The sequence below is a fragment of the Rutidosis leptorrhynchoides genome, chromosome 1 (assembly GCF_046630445.1).
Source record: "Rutidosis leptorrhynchoides isolate AG116_Rl617_1_P2 chromosome 1, CSIRO_AGI_Rlap_v1, whole genome shotgun sequence".
Lineage (NCBI taxonomy): Eukaryota > Viridiplantae > Streptophyta > Magnoliopsida > Asterales > Asteraceae > Rutidosis > Rutidosis leptorrhynchoides.
The window spans coordinates 87114516-87131102 of record NC_092333.1 but is presented as its reverse complement, the minus strand read 5'-3'; the positions used below and the strand labels follow the sequence as shown (position 1 = coordinate 87131102).

At 31.7% G+C, this 16587-nt stretch overlaps 1 protein-coding gene across 1 annotated transcript; it reads right to left on the bottom strand.

Moving 5' to 3' along the window:
- Nucleotides 1–12656: 12656 nt before the first annotated feature.
- LOC139862582 (putative RING-H2 finger protein ATL21A) lies at nucleotides 12657–16572 on the bottom strand. Its single transcript, XM_071851202.1, has 3 exons — nucleotides 16260–16572; nucleotides 15468–15870; nucleotides 12657–13274 (listed from the first exon to the last, which is right to left on the bottom strand). Exons 1-3 carry the CDS (start codon nucleotides 16527–16529, stop codon nucleotides 12814–12816), a joined length of 1134 nt encoding a protein of 377 aa, XP_071707303.1. The 5' UTR covers nucleotides 16530–16572; the 3' UTR covers nucleotides 12657–12813.
- Nucleotides 16573–16587: the final 15 nt, after the last annotated feature.

Here is a 16587-nt window from a genome sequence, read left to right as displayed (position 1 = left end):
TGCCATGTTACACGGCTCTTACATTCTAACCAATCTCCAAACATATTAGAACGTGTTACCCTGATAGTTCTATTTTTCGGAATATTTTAGTAATTTGACAAATCAAAATCGTACCATAATCATTTCTTTCTAAGAGCATGAGCTATGTTCATTCTGAATTTCATACCTACGAATTTCAGACCATTGTTCGCTTGACTTAAGGACGGGAAGAGGAAACGAAAGAATGAAGACTCCAAACCAGAAATTGGAGTATAAATCGCAGTAAATCGAAGAGAGCATTAACTATAGATGACAATAATTATAGAAGACAAAAGTAGGAACATCGAGATATAAGAAAAAAAAAATATAAAACTCAATAACAACCCTGACACTAGAAACCGTGCATATCAATACGTATTGCCACATAAAGGCATGGGAGGATTAAAAACACTATAACCCCAAGATAATAGTAGAAGTAAATAAAATCTTCCGGTGGTAGATGGAAGAGAAGAATGACGGATGTGAAAATTAGGAGTATATCAAGAATCAGAATTGGATGGAGCATATCGACGAATGTTTTGAAGTAGGAATTAAGGAGTAGAAGATGTGAGTTATGAAAAATAAGGAAACGAATGAGTAGATTTATAGTAAAATATCCGACAGAGAAAATCGAAACAGATGACCGCATTAAGTCAAAGAAGATCCTGATAGCCGAAGAACCGAATCTTATTACGTAAGATTTTCCTTAAATCCCTTAAAATCCGGAAATCAATCATAACCACGTCATCGGTCAAAAACAAGTATATTTTTACTCATCTCACCCTTTTGTGATAGCTTCACTTGTGCGCTTCACATGATCGAATCGTTTTATCTACATTACTCAATGATGATAAAACTCCATTATCACCTCATATTCGTCATGAAAACATTCTTATTATTATCCATGACAACCTCTATCAAATTTCGGGGACGAAATTTCTTTAACGGGTGGGTACTGTAACGACCCTGAAATTTCCGACCAAATTTAAACTCTAAACTTTATATGATTCCGACACGGTAAGCAAAATTCGTACGGTTGAGTCTTGAAAAGTTTGAAATCTATATTCATATAATTAATCACCTTTGACCATGCCCGACGATTCACGAACAGTTGCGTAATTATATAAATATATACAAATTCTATACACAAGTAATATTATATATATTGTAATTATTAGATATTAAAGATTCAATATATATTATAGTTAGTAAATACGATATAATCAAAAAAAAAAAAAAAAAAAAAATTATTATGGTAGTTATATTAAAATTAGTATCATTATTTTCATAATTTTTATTCGACTCTTATTATTTATTATTTACGTATCAAGTCTAATATAAGATATATATTTATAAATTTAATATGTATAAGATATTATATTACTAATATCATTAACAATATCAAAATTATTATCATAACTAATATTATTATTAATATCATTTGTAAGATTATTATTATCAATTTTATTATTATTTTTTTAAAATCTATTAAAAACTATTATTATGATCAATATTAAAACTATCACATTATCGTTCATTATTAAACTCTTTATCAATAATATTATTGTTAAAAATAAAAATTACCATTATTGCTAATAATGATAATATAATTATACTAGTTAATTATAAAAGTTAAGAATTTGATATTTAAATAAAAATATATATATATATATATATATATATATATATATAATATATAAATTCAGTTATATAGATATAAATATGTATATATAATACCGTTATCAATATATATATACAAATACTGATTAATACACACGCATATATATATAAATACGTATTGATGTTTTTTTTTTAAAAAAAAAAAATCCAAAATCTGTTTCATTATGGAACTGTTTTAGATTGGCATCCACTGCTCCAAATTGTTGAATTTTGAGAATCAAAACAAACGAGTCTAGCTATCAATCAGATCAAAACTTTTGATTATTTGTTTTATATATTTATCTCTGTTATCTCAAGAATAAACCTGTAGAAGTCTTTATCTAGAATCTGATATAAATCAAACTGATACCGCATCACTCCCTCAGACACATATTAAATTTATTAAACACTGGAAGTCGAATAAAAAAAAAAAATATATAAAACGAAACCTATTAGGCTCTGTTCGTGTAACTTTTTAATCAAACCACAAATTTGTATAAATTTTTGAAATGTATAAATGTGGAAGTGTTAGAAATCCCGCATTTAATCTTTCTGCAAAGTTGTAAGTCTCAATTCTTTATATTGTATTCGAATTTAAGAGTTGAAGTTTAAAAATCAAAAAGTCATACTAAGTGTTCATCGCGAAATTCGATTTCCAGTGGATGTTTTAAGTTTAATTATGGGTACAGACTGTTTTTAAAGGGGTTAATCTATCTAATTCGTGTTTTAATCATTGTCTAAAAATAACTGGAAATCAAAGTTTGGTATTGAGGTTCATACGTTCGTTTTTTTTTTTACAGTCTCTTTATTATTTTTTTTTTTTCGTTTATGATATATTTAATAAAAACCGACTATACATGTCAATTAAGTATAATTTACAAGACATAATTAGAATATGAGATACACTGGAAAAACGTATTACTTGATTCTGGGCCAAATACCCTGCGAGGAAGAAGAAGGCTAAGAGGGAAAAACAGAAAATACGGTTTACATATATTATAAGTGGGTTTAAAAACAGAAAAGTGAAACTGGTGGAATGGTTAGGGGATTGTTTGGTGTTCGAGAGGTCACGGGTTCGAGTCCCGGCAGTGGCATTCTTTTTATGACTAACTTTACAAGGTAGCTATTCTAATTATTTTTTTTAGTTATTAGTAAGATTAAAACTATTATAATCATAAATATAATAAATATTATTATTATTAATATTAAGAAAATAATAAAACTCATTAATAAAATTATTAGTATTAATAATATTGACGTAAGTATTATTAATATTAGCACTTACGTTAAAATCATTATCAAGTACTATTATTGCTAAAAATTTATATAATTATTAATAAAAGTATCATTTCTTTAAATCTATATAAAAACTATTATTAATACTATTATTAATACCATAAAAATCATTATTATTATCAGTATAATTAATTTAATGTTATTATAACTACTAATTTGTAAACAAAATTGTAATTATATAAAAATATATTTAATACATATATTTTAACTATATTAATATGTTAAATAATGATATATATATATATATATATATAAGTTGTTAATATAAAATTTTATCACTAATAATAATAATATATTTACTTGATTACAATTATATATATTAATGAATATACAAATGATATAGGTTCGTGAATCCGAGGCCAACCCTACACTTGTTCAATGATGTTATATGTATTTTTACTACAAAATACAGTATGGTGAGTATATAGTCCCTTTTAAACTCTAAATATTTCGGGATGAGAATACATGTATTTTATGTTTTACGTTATGGACACAAGTAACTGAAAAATATATTCTACGTTGAGTTGTACCACTGGCATACTTCCCTGTAGCTTGGTAACTAATATTTACAGCAGTATTGTAAACGCGAATCCTGTTGATAGATCTATCGGGCCTGACAACCCCAACCGGACTGGACGACCAGTATTCAACGGTTGCACAGTACTTCGTTTCGTGACTACACTTGGTACGGTGTAGTAAGATTTCATAATAAAGGGAATATGCGACGTGATTAAATGTTAAGTATGGTTACCAAGTGCTCAACCACTTAGAACATTTTTATTAAAATGTTTACATATGAAATCTTGTGGTCCATAGTTATAACGCTGCTAGCATCAAACCTATATATCTCACCAACTTTATGTTGACGTTTTAAAACATGTTTATTCTCAGGTACGAATTAAGTCTTCCGCTGTGCATAAACACATGTTAAGAACATTACTTGGAGTCGATCAACGCGATGGGATCAACTGTTAAAGATTCCGTCCGGGAGGATTAGGTCGAGGTCTTTACATTAACAATGAACTACATATGTAAAAACAAGACTACTAACTTAATGATTTTTAAACGAGACATATATGTAACGATTATCGTTGTAAAGACATTTAATGTATATATATCATATTAAGAGATATTCATACATGATAATATCATGATAATATAATAATTTAAAATCTCATTTGATATTATAAACATTGGGTTAACAACATTTAACAAGATCGTTAACCTAAAGGTTTCAAAACAACACTTACATGTAACAACTAACGATGACTTAACGACTCAGTTAAAATGTATATACATGTAGTGTTTTAATATGTATTTATACACTTTAGAAAGACTTCAATACACTTATCAAAATACTTCTACTTAACAAAAATGCTTACAATTACATCCTCGTTCAGTTTCATCAACAATTCTACTCGTATGCACCCGTATTCGTACTCGTACAATACACAGCTTTTAGATGTATGTACTATTGGTATATACACTCCAATGATCAGCTCTTAGCAGCCCATGTGAGTCACCTAACACATGTGGGAACCATCATTTGGCAACTAGCATGAAATATCTCATAAAATTACAAAAATATGAGTAATCATTCATGACTTATTTACATGAAAACAAAATTACATATCCTTTATATCTAATCCATACACCAACGACCAAAAACACCTACAAACACTTTCATTCTTCAATTTTCTTCATCTAATTGATCTCTCTCAAGTTCTATCTTCAAGTTCTAAGTGTTCTTCATAAATTCCAAAAGTTCTAGTTTCATAAAATCAAGAATACTTTCAAGTTTGCTAGCTCACTTCCAATCTTGTAAGGTGATCATCCAACCTCAAGAAATCTTTGTTTCTTACAGTAGGTTATCATTCTAATACAAGGTAATAATCATATTCAAACTTTGGTTCAATTTCTATAACTATAACAATCTTATTTCAAGTGATGATCTTACTTGAACTTGTTTTCGTGTCATGATTCTGCTTCAAGAACTTCGAGCCATCCAAGGATCCATTGAAGCTAGATCCATTTTTCTCTTTTCCAGTAGGTTTATCCAAGGAACTTAAGGTAGTAATGATGTTCATAACATCATTCGATTCATACATATAAAGCTATCTTATTCGAAGGTTTAAACTTGTAATCACTAGAACATAGTTTAGTTAATTCTAAACTTGTTCGCAAACAAAAGTTAATCCTTCTAACTTGACTTTTAAAATCAACTAAACACATGTTCTATATCTATATGATATGCTAACTTAATGATTTAAAAACTGGAAACACGAAAAACACCGTAAAACCGGATTTACGCCGTCGTAGTAACACCGCGGGCTGTTTTGGGTTAGTTAATTAAAAACTATGATAAACTTTGATTTAAAAGTTGTTATTCTGAGAAAATGATTTTTATTATGAACATGAAACTATATCCAAAAATTATGGTTATACTCAAAGTGGAAGTATGTTTTCTAAAATGGTCATCTAGACGTCGTTCTTTCGACTGAAATGACTACCTTTACAAAAACGACTTGTAACTTACTTTTCCGACTATAAACCTATACTTTTCTGTTTAGATTCATAAAATAGAGTTCAATATGAAACCATAGCAATTTAATTCACTCAAAACGGATTTAAAATGAAGAAGTTATGGGTAAAACAAGATTGGATAATTTTTCTCATTTTAGCTACGTGAAAATTGGTAACAAATCTATTCCAACCATAACTTAATCAACTTGTATTATATATTATGTAATCTTGAGATACCATAGACACGTATACAATGTTTCGACCTATCATGTCGACACATCTATATATATTTCGGAACAACCATAGACACTCTATATGTGAATGTTGGAGTTAGCTATACAGGGTTGAGGTTGATTCCCAAAATATATATAGTTTGAGTTGTGATCAATACTGAGATACGTATACACTGGGTCGTGGATTGATTCAAGATAATATTTATCGATTTATTTCTGTACATCTAACTGTGGACAACTAGTTGTAGGTTACTAACGAGGACAGCTGACTTAATAAACTTAAAACATCAAAATATATTAAAAGTGTTGTAAATATATTTTTGAACATACTTTGATATATATGTATATATTGTTATAGGTTCGTGAATCAACCAGTGGCCAAGTCTTACTTCCCGACGAAGTAAAAATCTGTGAAAGTGAGTTATAGTCCCACTTTTAAAATCTAATATTTTTGGGATGAGAATACATGCATGTTTTATAAATGATTTACAAAATAGACACAAGTACGTGAAACTACATTCTATGGTTGAATTATCGAAATTGAATATGCCCCTTTTTATTAAGTCTGGTAATCTAAGAATTAGGGAACAGACACCCTAATTGACGCGAATCCTAAAGATAGATCTATTGGGCCTAACAAACCCCATCCAAAGTACCGGATGCTTTAGTACTTCGAAATTTATATCATATCCGAAGGGTGTCCCGGAATGATGGGGATATTCTTATATATGCATCTTGTTATTGTCGGTTACCAGGTGTTCACCATATGAATGATTTTTATCTCTATGTATGGGATGTGTATTGAAATATGAAATCTTGTGGTCTATTGTTACGATTTGATATATATAGGTTAAACCTATAACTCACCAACATTTTTGTTGACGTTTAAAGCATGTTTATTCTCAGGTGAATATTAAGAGCTTCCGCTGTTGCATACTAAAATAAGGACAAGATTTGGAGTCCATGTTTGTATGATATTGTGTAAAAACTGCATTCAAGAAACTGAATTCGATGTAACATATTTGTATTGTAAACCATTATGTAATGGTCGTGTGTAAACAGGATATTTTAGATTATCATTATTTGATAATCTACGTAAAGCTTTTTAAACCTTTATTTATGAAATAAAGGTTATGGTTTGTTTTAAAAATGAATGCAGTCTTTGAAAAACGTCTCATATAGAGGTCAAAACCTCGCAACGAAATCAATTAATATGGAACGTTTTTAATCAATAAGAACGGGACATTTCATCTACCGTAAAGGTGCATGAGTGGTTTTTGGTTTGCTAAGGGTGGTTGGCTCTTTGCTTGCGCAACAACTTCCACCCGGCATGCCCTCGAGTTGCTGTCCACAAGGTCTTTTGGCTCTATTTATTGAGGCAACGACAAGCGTCGTTTTAGTGGCGTCTTGACTGCCGCTCAGAGCCTAAATTGATTCTCAGGCATGCTTTAAACCCATGAAAATCTGATTCTACCATTTTCATGGCGTCTCCCCTTTTTTTTTATTTTTTTTATTTTTTTATATATCTATATATTTATCTATTTATTTTATTTTATTTTATTTATCTTTGTATTTTTTAATTTATTTTTTAATTTCTATTTTTTAGTTTTATATTAAAAAAAAGTCTTTTTTTTAGCCGGAGGTCCTCACGGAAGCAATCTCTCTACCCTAGAGTAGAGAGGGTGATGAATTTCCTTTCCTGTGGGTGGAGAATTCTCTCGACTCGTGGTAAAAGAAACGACTTCTCTTATAGTTTAAGGTAGAGGAAGGATTGTCTACATCTTACCTCCCCTATACCTCGCAGGCGCGGGATTGGGTAATGTTGTTGTTGTTGTTGTTGTTGTAATAGCATTACACTAACATCAATATTTTGATCCTTTGTTATCCACGACCTTGTTCAGAAATACGGTAATGAAATCACAATACCGTTAGATCAATGACTATTTGGTTTTTAAATGTAACAAATTAATTGTACATTTTCATAAATAAATTAAATAAACATAAAAAATTTCTAATATGAGGTTCTTCAAAAAAGGCTTTCGATACATGATTATAGACCAATTAGCTTAATTGGTAGTTTTTACAAGATTATTGCCAAGTTACTTTCGTGTCGAATTAGAAAGGTGATTCCAAACTTGGTGGGGTTCGAAAAAAGTGCGTTCATTAAAGGGAGAAATATTATCGATGGGGTTCTTGTTGCTAATGAATCGCTTGAATTTTTAAAGAAAAGTCAAAGGAAAAGTTTGGTTTTTGAAGTGGATTTTGAAAAGGCTTTCGATAGCCTTAATTGAGATTTTTTAGAGGAAATGATGACCATAATGGGGTCTGGGGTGAAATGGAGAACATGGATTGCATCGTGTCTAAAATCGGCTTCTATTTCGGTATTAGTGAATGGTTTCCCAACAAAGGAATTCAAACTTAGGCGTGGAGTAAGGCAGGGTGATCCTTTATCGCCTTTCCTTTTTATTATTGCAGCGGAAGGACTTAATTGGCTAGCTAAATCGGCGGTTGCGAACAATCTTTTTAGTGGGGTAGATATTGGGGATGACAAGATACCTATCTCGCATTTACAGTATGCGGATGATGCTACGTTCTTTGGTACTTGGAGCCTTGATAACATCGATAATCTCATGAAGCTTCTGAAATGTTTTGAACTTAGCTCCGGTCTAAAAGTCAACTACAACAAAAGCAATCTTTTCGGGATAGGGGTGGATCAAAAAGAGGTTGAGGATATGGCTAATATTTTTGGATGCAAGGCAGGTTCCTTCCCAATCACGTATCTTGGTTTACCAATTGGTGCGAATATGAGAAAATCTTCAAGTTGGAAACCGGTGATAGAAAAATTTGAAAAAAGACTTTCGGATTGGAAAGCGCGTGCGATGTCTTTCGGGGGACGTTTAACTCTCGTTAATTCGGTTTTGAATAGTCTACCGTTGTATTACTTTTCGCTCTTCCGTGCTCCACCTGCCGTGCTTAAAAAACTTGAGTGTGCGAGACGAAATTTTTTTTGGGGTGGGTCGGGTGACGAGAAAAAAATCTCGTGGGTCAAATGGGAGGATGCCATTCGTCCATGGGCGGATGGTGGTCTTAACATGGGTTCTCTTAATTGCAAAAACTTAGCACTAATCGACAAGTGGTGGTGGAGGTTCTTATCCGAAACCACTTTCTTGTGGGTTAATGTTATAAAAAGCATTTATGGGGGTTCGGGGCTTCTTGGCTTGGGTGGGAACAATACTAATTATGTTGCTAACTCTACGTGGAGTAACATTGTCAAAGCAGGTATCGAGATCGACAACACTGGCACGGAGTTTACCAAGTCTTTTGCAAAGATAATCGGGAATGGAACCAACCCAAAATTTTGGGAAGACATTTGGATCTCGGATGGGCCGTTAAAGGAGACTTTCAAAAGATTGGTGCGAATTGAACCGAACATTCATTCGACGGTTTCGGATCGAGTAGCTTGGGTTGGGAATAAGCTGACATTTAAGTGGGATTGGACACGTTTGGTTACGGGAAGAACAAAAGATGAATTGGAAGGTTTAGAGTATTTATTATCTTCGCTAAAAATGTAAAGAAGATTCTTGGCATTGGAAACTAAGTGGATGCGGTAAATTCTCTACAAAAAAGTTAACAAAAAAACTTATGACAAATGTGTATCCTTCAAGTGGGAATTCCTTGGCGACTATGCAAAACAATCTTGTTCCAAAAAAAGTGGGTGTATTTGTATGGAGGGCAAAGAGGGAAAGACTACCCGTTTTTGTTGAATTGGACAAAAGGGGGATTGACCTTAATTCCGTTCTTTGCCCTCTTTGCAATGATTATGTGGAAACGGTTAAACATTCTATAATTGTGACGATCGCTCCAAATCCATATGGACGAACACGTCATTCATCGATTTCATTGCGAGGTATTTGACCTCTATATGATACGTTTTATAAACATTGCATTCTTTTGAAAAGGCAAACCATATATGAATATTTAAATCAAAGGTTTTCGACATCTGATGATTTCTACATATAGACAATCACCGTAAATAATAGTTTACAACAGTACTTCCGTTGACAATGCAGTCAAAATAAGATACATGGTGATGATTTGGTGAATGCAACGTTTTCTTGAAAAATATGTCATGTAAGACTCCATGCACATAGCTTGTCTATCATATAAGCAAACAGCGGAAGACTTCTAGGAAACCTGAGAATAAACATGCTAACAAGTGTCAACACAAAGGTTGGTGAGTTCATAGTTTTAGTGTTTCGTATAATCTGTATATAAAAGTGGATCACAAGATTTCAGTTGTTTCATCCAGAAACGTTTATCAAAATATTCTACAAGATTGAGCACCCTGGTAACTAAACTTAACGTATATATAATTTATACCCTTTGTATAATCATCTTAATAGTACACGCAAACCAACGTGTACGCTTCTCAAATAGCATACGTCCGTTAAAAGGCTAGTGCTCTAGCTCGAACGGGGATATCAAGCCCTATGGATCCATATACTACTACTCGCGCCCACCAGTTCTTATAACTGGCAGTTACTATTTACCAAAGCTAAGGAATTTTCGGTTCAAACTCAGTGTAGAATTTAGTATGTACTTGTATCCATTGCGTTTAAAATAAAGTGCATGTATTCTCAGCCCAAAAATATATATTGCAAAAGCAATTAAAAAGGGAGCAAATGAAACTCACGCATATAAATATTGTATATCGATTAATAAAGCATTTGCATGTATTCTCAGCCCAAAAATGTAGAGAGTAAAAGGGATCTTATGAAACTCACGCATATAAATATTGTATATCGATTAATAAAGCATTTGCATGTATTCTCAGCCCAAAAATGTAGAGAGTAAAAGGGATCTTATGAAACTCACGCATATAAATATTGTATATCGATTAATAAAGCATTTGCATGTATTCTCAGCCCAAAAATGTAGAGAGTAAAAGGGATCTTATGAAACTCACCTTAGCAGCATATAAAGTCGTTCACTAAAATGTGATCGAAACACGGATTACCAAATAACCGTAAATCTCAACGTATCAATATTGTGATTTAATATTGTAGGAAGGTACGTAGACGCAACGGAGATGATAAACACTGGGTTTGTCTTGCGAATAATACCCATGAATATTACCCATAACCTTCATAGTTATAACCCATATTTTTCTTAGTTCTATCCCGTTCGAAAACCATTTTGAAAGTGACATGCTCATGACCTCGTCGTAGTATTTTATGTATAATACTACTAATAATAATAAGATTAATAATAATATTAATCTTAATAATACTTTAAATAATAATAATAATAAGATTAATAATAAATATTAATCTTAATAATAATAATAATATTAATTATAATAATAAAAATATAAATAATAATACGGAGTAAAAAAGAGAGTGAAATAGATTCAGGATATAAACTGGCCAAATGATCGAGCTTTATAATGTCTCCTGGAAATCCCTGCCATGCGATCGCATGGCATATGTGAGGGGAACCCATGCGATCGCATGGCCCCTGGTGACAGCTCAAAGTTGCTTGTTTTCTTGCTTGTCGACATAATATTATATAATATATATAATATATTTAATTTAAATAATTAATTATATATTATATTAAATTCACATGCATATTTGACTTGTAATTTTCGTTCTGATAAGTCGTACGTTGTCACTCGACTTATGTCCCGGTTCCGGTTTTTCGAATGTCCCTTCGTACGCTGAGAAAACTTGTATATTACATTTTGGGACACGTACCTTAGTCAAAATATAGCCTTAAATTATCCCTAAATTATATCACTCAAAATATAACTCATACATTTGAGTGTTTTGGTCATTTACTTCTATAAATCATCGCCTCGCTATTTGTTAAAATACATTTTAAAATAGTGGTTACTGTAGCAAATAGTGATTTTCAAAAACACTGTAGCATTTTGGGTACTGTAGAAATTTGAAAATGTTATTATCGTTTACTAAATAACTTGAAATTATATATATGTATATATCTTTTTAATATACATAAATCAGTTTTTAAATACACATTGGAAGTTATTTATAAATAAATTTTAATAATAAATATTTCAACTTATCATATATATTCAAATAGATATTTAAACCAATAAGTTTAATGTACGGTATCAAATAATTAATACATTGTTACATTTTCAAGTTATTGTATATATGTATCTATTTACATATAATTGTTCGCGAATCGTCGAAAACAACCGAAGGGTATTTAAATATATAAAAGTAGTTCAAAAATTTTGAGATTCAGTTTTATAGACTTTGCTTATCGTGTCGGAAATGTTAATCATACAAAGATTAAGTTTAAATTTGGTCAGAAATTTCCGGGTCATCACAATAATCGAGTGCGAGCATGCTTTGAGTATTTGGCGGAAGGTCCTTGCTTGGTGGGGGTTCGGTTCGGTCAACCTTTCTTTCCGGAATCTCCTTTGCGGTTCTTGTCCTATCCAATGTTCCGATGTGGGAAGCAAAATTTGGCAAGCGGTGGAATGGACATGTTGCTATCTAATTTGGAAAAATAGGAATCAAATGGTCTTCAAAAAGGCTAGTTGGTCACCGCCGATCGCGCTTAGTGAGATACAAGTTAAGAGCTACGAATGGATTGCGAAGCGATGCAAAGAAAGGAAAATCGAATGGCATGATTGGCTTCATAGTCCACAAAATGTGTTGATGTAATGTCTTTGTGCGTTTTTGTTCTAGTGTGTATAGCTTCGTGATGTTGTAGGATAGCTTCGTGATGTTGTAGGATGCTATCTCGGTATCTCTACAGCTTGTAAAATCCTTGTATCATTGCGAACTTTTGAGTAATAATAATAATAATATTTTGCTTTTCAAAAAAAAAAAAAAAAAAAAAAAAATTTCTAATAAGATAGTTATACTCATGAGGAAAATTATTGTCATCTCCGTAACTCTATAATTTCATAAATCATGTCATTTGCATTTTCTTTTCACTATAAAGTACATCAATTTGGTGTTGTCACGGTGTATTGATACATACAAACAAACATACATACATACAAATGTTACAAATATACAAGTAAAGGGTATCAAAATTCTAGATTCTACGATGAATTCATTGATGATGATGATGATGTCGATGAACACGGTGTAACCAATGATGAATTTTCAGGTGAATTTCTACATACAGGGCAAGTTGCATTCAATTTAAGCCACTCGTCAATACATTCCGCATGGAAGTAGTGATTACATTCTGGTATTGTCCTTAACGACTCCTTAGGTTTGTAATCTGAAAGACAAATAGAACAAATACCGTCGTCTTTAGGCAATCTACAACTCTCTCCAAGCACGGTTTTTGGGTACGATTCGATTGTGGCCCCACTTAAGCCTGTTGTGGAGCGTGGTTGTGGGATGATTGGTATAGAGAAACGGTCAATACGTTGTTGTTGAGTTTCACTATTATCTCGCACTCTAGAGGCCCCAAAGCATATTAGTCCGACTATACATACTAATGCAGGTATACCGATGCCTATGCTTAATCCGTACTTAGCGCCCTTTGGAAGTCCTGTAAGCAAATAATTCAAGGAGTAATAAGTACAAAACTAAAGTCAAAATTGTCTATTTTGACTTTCATGGATGAAGAATTCAGTTACTCTCTAGAAAGGTGATCATTTTCACTGTAAGTTCCAAGTGTTCAACAAGAAGCATGTTAAAGAAGTTAGATAAAATGGATGATGATACTTTCACCATTGGAATTTTGCATTAGTTGCTTATATTATATAAGTACTTAATGCACAATGGTGGATTTACCTGAAATTCTTATGTAGAATACTGTGAGAAAACAAATATTGAGCGACAAAAGTATATAATCTTTTTCTATCTTATCTTAGCAAAATAAAGAGAAGAGGAGGTGTGCAATATACTATAGGATTATAGGTATGTTTTGTTTGGGACCTATTGTTTTCTTGTGATTATTAACTGGATTATATAATTACTATTATTACTATTACTATAGAAGAAAATAATAAATTTAATATAAAAAACCTCCATGCTGATTTTAATTACCATAGAAAAAATATTAAATTCATATATAAACCTACAAGCTGATTTTAATTTGTAATCTTATCGCTTCACCTAACATGTCACATCTTTTATATCAAAACAATAGAAGATTGTGTTCAGATACTAATTTTCTGGCTTGCCACTTGTAATGACAATAATAAGATGATACAAAGTAGTATATATGTGTATAAGAATATCACTCCGTAGAGTATTTATGAATATTCTCCTTTTCAATAACTTATACTTTACTCAGTTAAGTATAGATAAATAAAAATAACACAGGGAAAAGAAACAAAGTAGCTATAAGTCATTGTTCAAGCTTATTATTCAATTTCAGTCAAATACACGCATCGTTTACTTATCAAACTTGGAAGAATCACGTAATTGTGTAAGTTTAGTTACTACGTACTTGTCACCTTGACCGACACAAATAATAATCAAACATATTTTAATACATGCTCGACATTTAGGAAAAAAAAACAAGTGTCACTTGTCTATTACTCATTTTATAGACAAAAATTAATGATTCTGACATCGCGTTTAGACTCTGTCAGTGACTCTAACCGCCATTAAAAAAATAGACAAGCAGTAGCGCGTAAAAAGAGAAGTATAGAATAGCATTTTGGACAATGTTCTAGAGCTTTTTTTTTTAAAGCGGACAATGTTAGTAAAATTGATCTACATATATTATATAGTTTTCAATAATCTATAAAAAAAATAAAGAAAAATCGAAGAACATGGCCGAATTTTAAAATGTACAAGTTGTGCAATTGTATATGCTCAAAATCTAAAGGAGCCCAAAAATAAACTCCTTACAACTCCATAATATATCCTATGGCACGGCTTAAAAAATAATACATTTTTTGCAATACTATTAACCTTATTCTTATATATATAAAAACTATTCGTATGTAAATTGTCTTTTTTTTTTTTTTTTTGCTTATTGAAAAGCGCCCTTAAGATTTATAAGACAACCCTGCCGAAGAAAATACTATCTTACGCACTCAAGATAATGCTACAACACACGTCAGAGAGTAAGAGGACGCTGATTACATTGTGATTAAGAATTTTAATACCATTCCGCATACTTTTGAGAATAAAGTTTGTGTTATACTTTCCTACACATATTAAACTAGGTATCTTAGAAGTCCTAATCACAAGAATTAACAATTTCTTTCTCATTTAATCATCGAATATATAAGAGTGTTCCTAACCAAGCGTCAGATGAGATCCGTCAGGTGGAGGCATGAAAGATTGATCCAACCAATCATGGATTACTATTATTATATTTTTGTTATTGTTATTGCATTATTTTTTCCCCTCAATTCCCAATCAGATTTTACCACATTACAAAATATTACCTTTTGGATTAATGAAGGTCAAATATAGTCACGGTCAAAAACTCAATTTTTCACCAAAAAGTACACAATTTAACTACACCTCACAATCGGGGTTATGAATAGTCTAACAATTACATAATTATTAAGTTACTTAAGACTAACACGATCACTTAGCAGCAGTTATATAGTTATAGTTACATAGTTATAGTACGGAGTAATATGTAGTATATGTATGTATTACAACTAACTTAACGTACCAGAATACTCCAGCTGCACCACCAGTACATCATGCACAAAAATATATACTCTAAATATCACGGAATTTTATTTAAAATTAATTAATAAATAAAACTAACCGCGAGTAGAACCCAGGCACACCGTCTGTCCACCATCATCAGTTTTCAATCCACAAGCTCTACCTTCCATTTCACAAGATCTACAATACGGTGTAAACCACATCAACTCCAATTGCGCTCGTATATCACCGTTCCACCTCACCGGCACCGCAATCGTCTTCATTACTTCACAACTCGCCGGCATATTTACCGGCGAATAAAGTCCCGTCCGTACCGCAATCACCGAGTAATTAACACTACTTAAACACGGAAACGGCACTGCCGGATACATAAAACCAAAGCTCTGTAACGAACAATTGTAAAATGTGTAGCTCCGTACACTACTGAAATCGAACGGCGTGTTTGTTAAATTGAAATCGGTTATTCGATTTGGCTGGCAAAATTCTGGATCTATATATAGCACCTGTCAATCAATTAGCAGCAGTTATAAACTTCTGATTAATTGATTTTCACTACTTTTTGTATTTAAATTAACTGATTCATTATTTTTGTATTTAAATTGATTCATTAGGAATGCATTACTTTGTTTATTTTGAATAATTCATTTTTTTCGCAACATCGATTAACATTATTTTGTAAATTTTTACTTAAATACGGTATAGATAATTGATTGATTACATATGCAAATATAACGATATATTAACGATATATATTAATATACTAATAAAGAAATATTGAGTTACTACTTCAACTAATGGCCGACAGGAGTAAGTTAAATTATATTGAAAATATTTAATAGTTTCATTGAAATTTACTAGCGGCTATATTTATATATAAAAAAATAAAACTAACCTGTGAAACGTATAATATTTTGGTGACGGTGAACGACTGAGATGACGGAAGTTGGATAACTGTTCGATTTTGTTTGTTACATGAGAGGTCAAAACCGGGGAATCCGCACTGAGACGGTTGACGGCCGGTGATACGGAACGGAAAACGTATTTCAGGTTCGCCGGGACCGCATGATGCCGGTAAACAGTCATCGTCGGCGCCGGTAACAAGTCTAGGTGTCAGTAATAAAACGGAGGAGAAGATTAGGTGGAGAATATGTTTTGTCTCCATTGTAGTGTTTTAAATGAAAAGAAAAGGGGTAGGAAAGTGTATTTTGTGGTGGCTATTG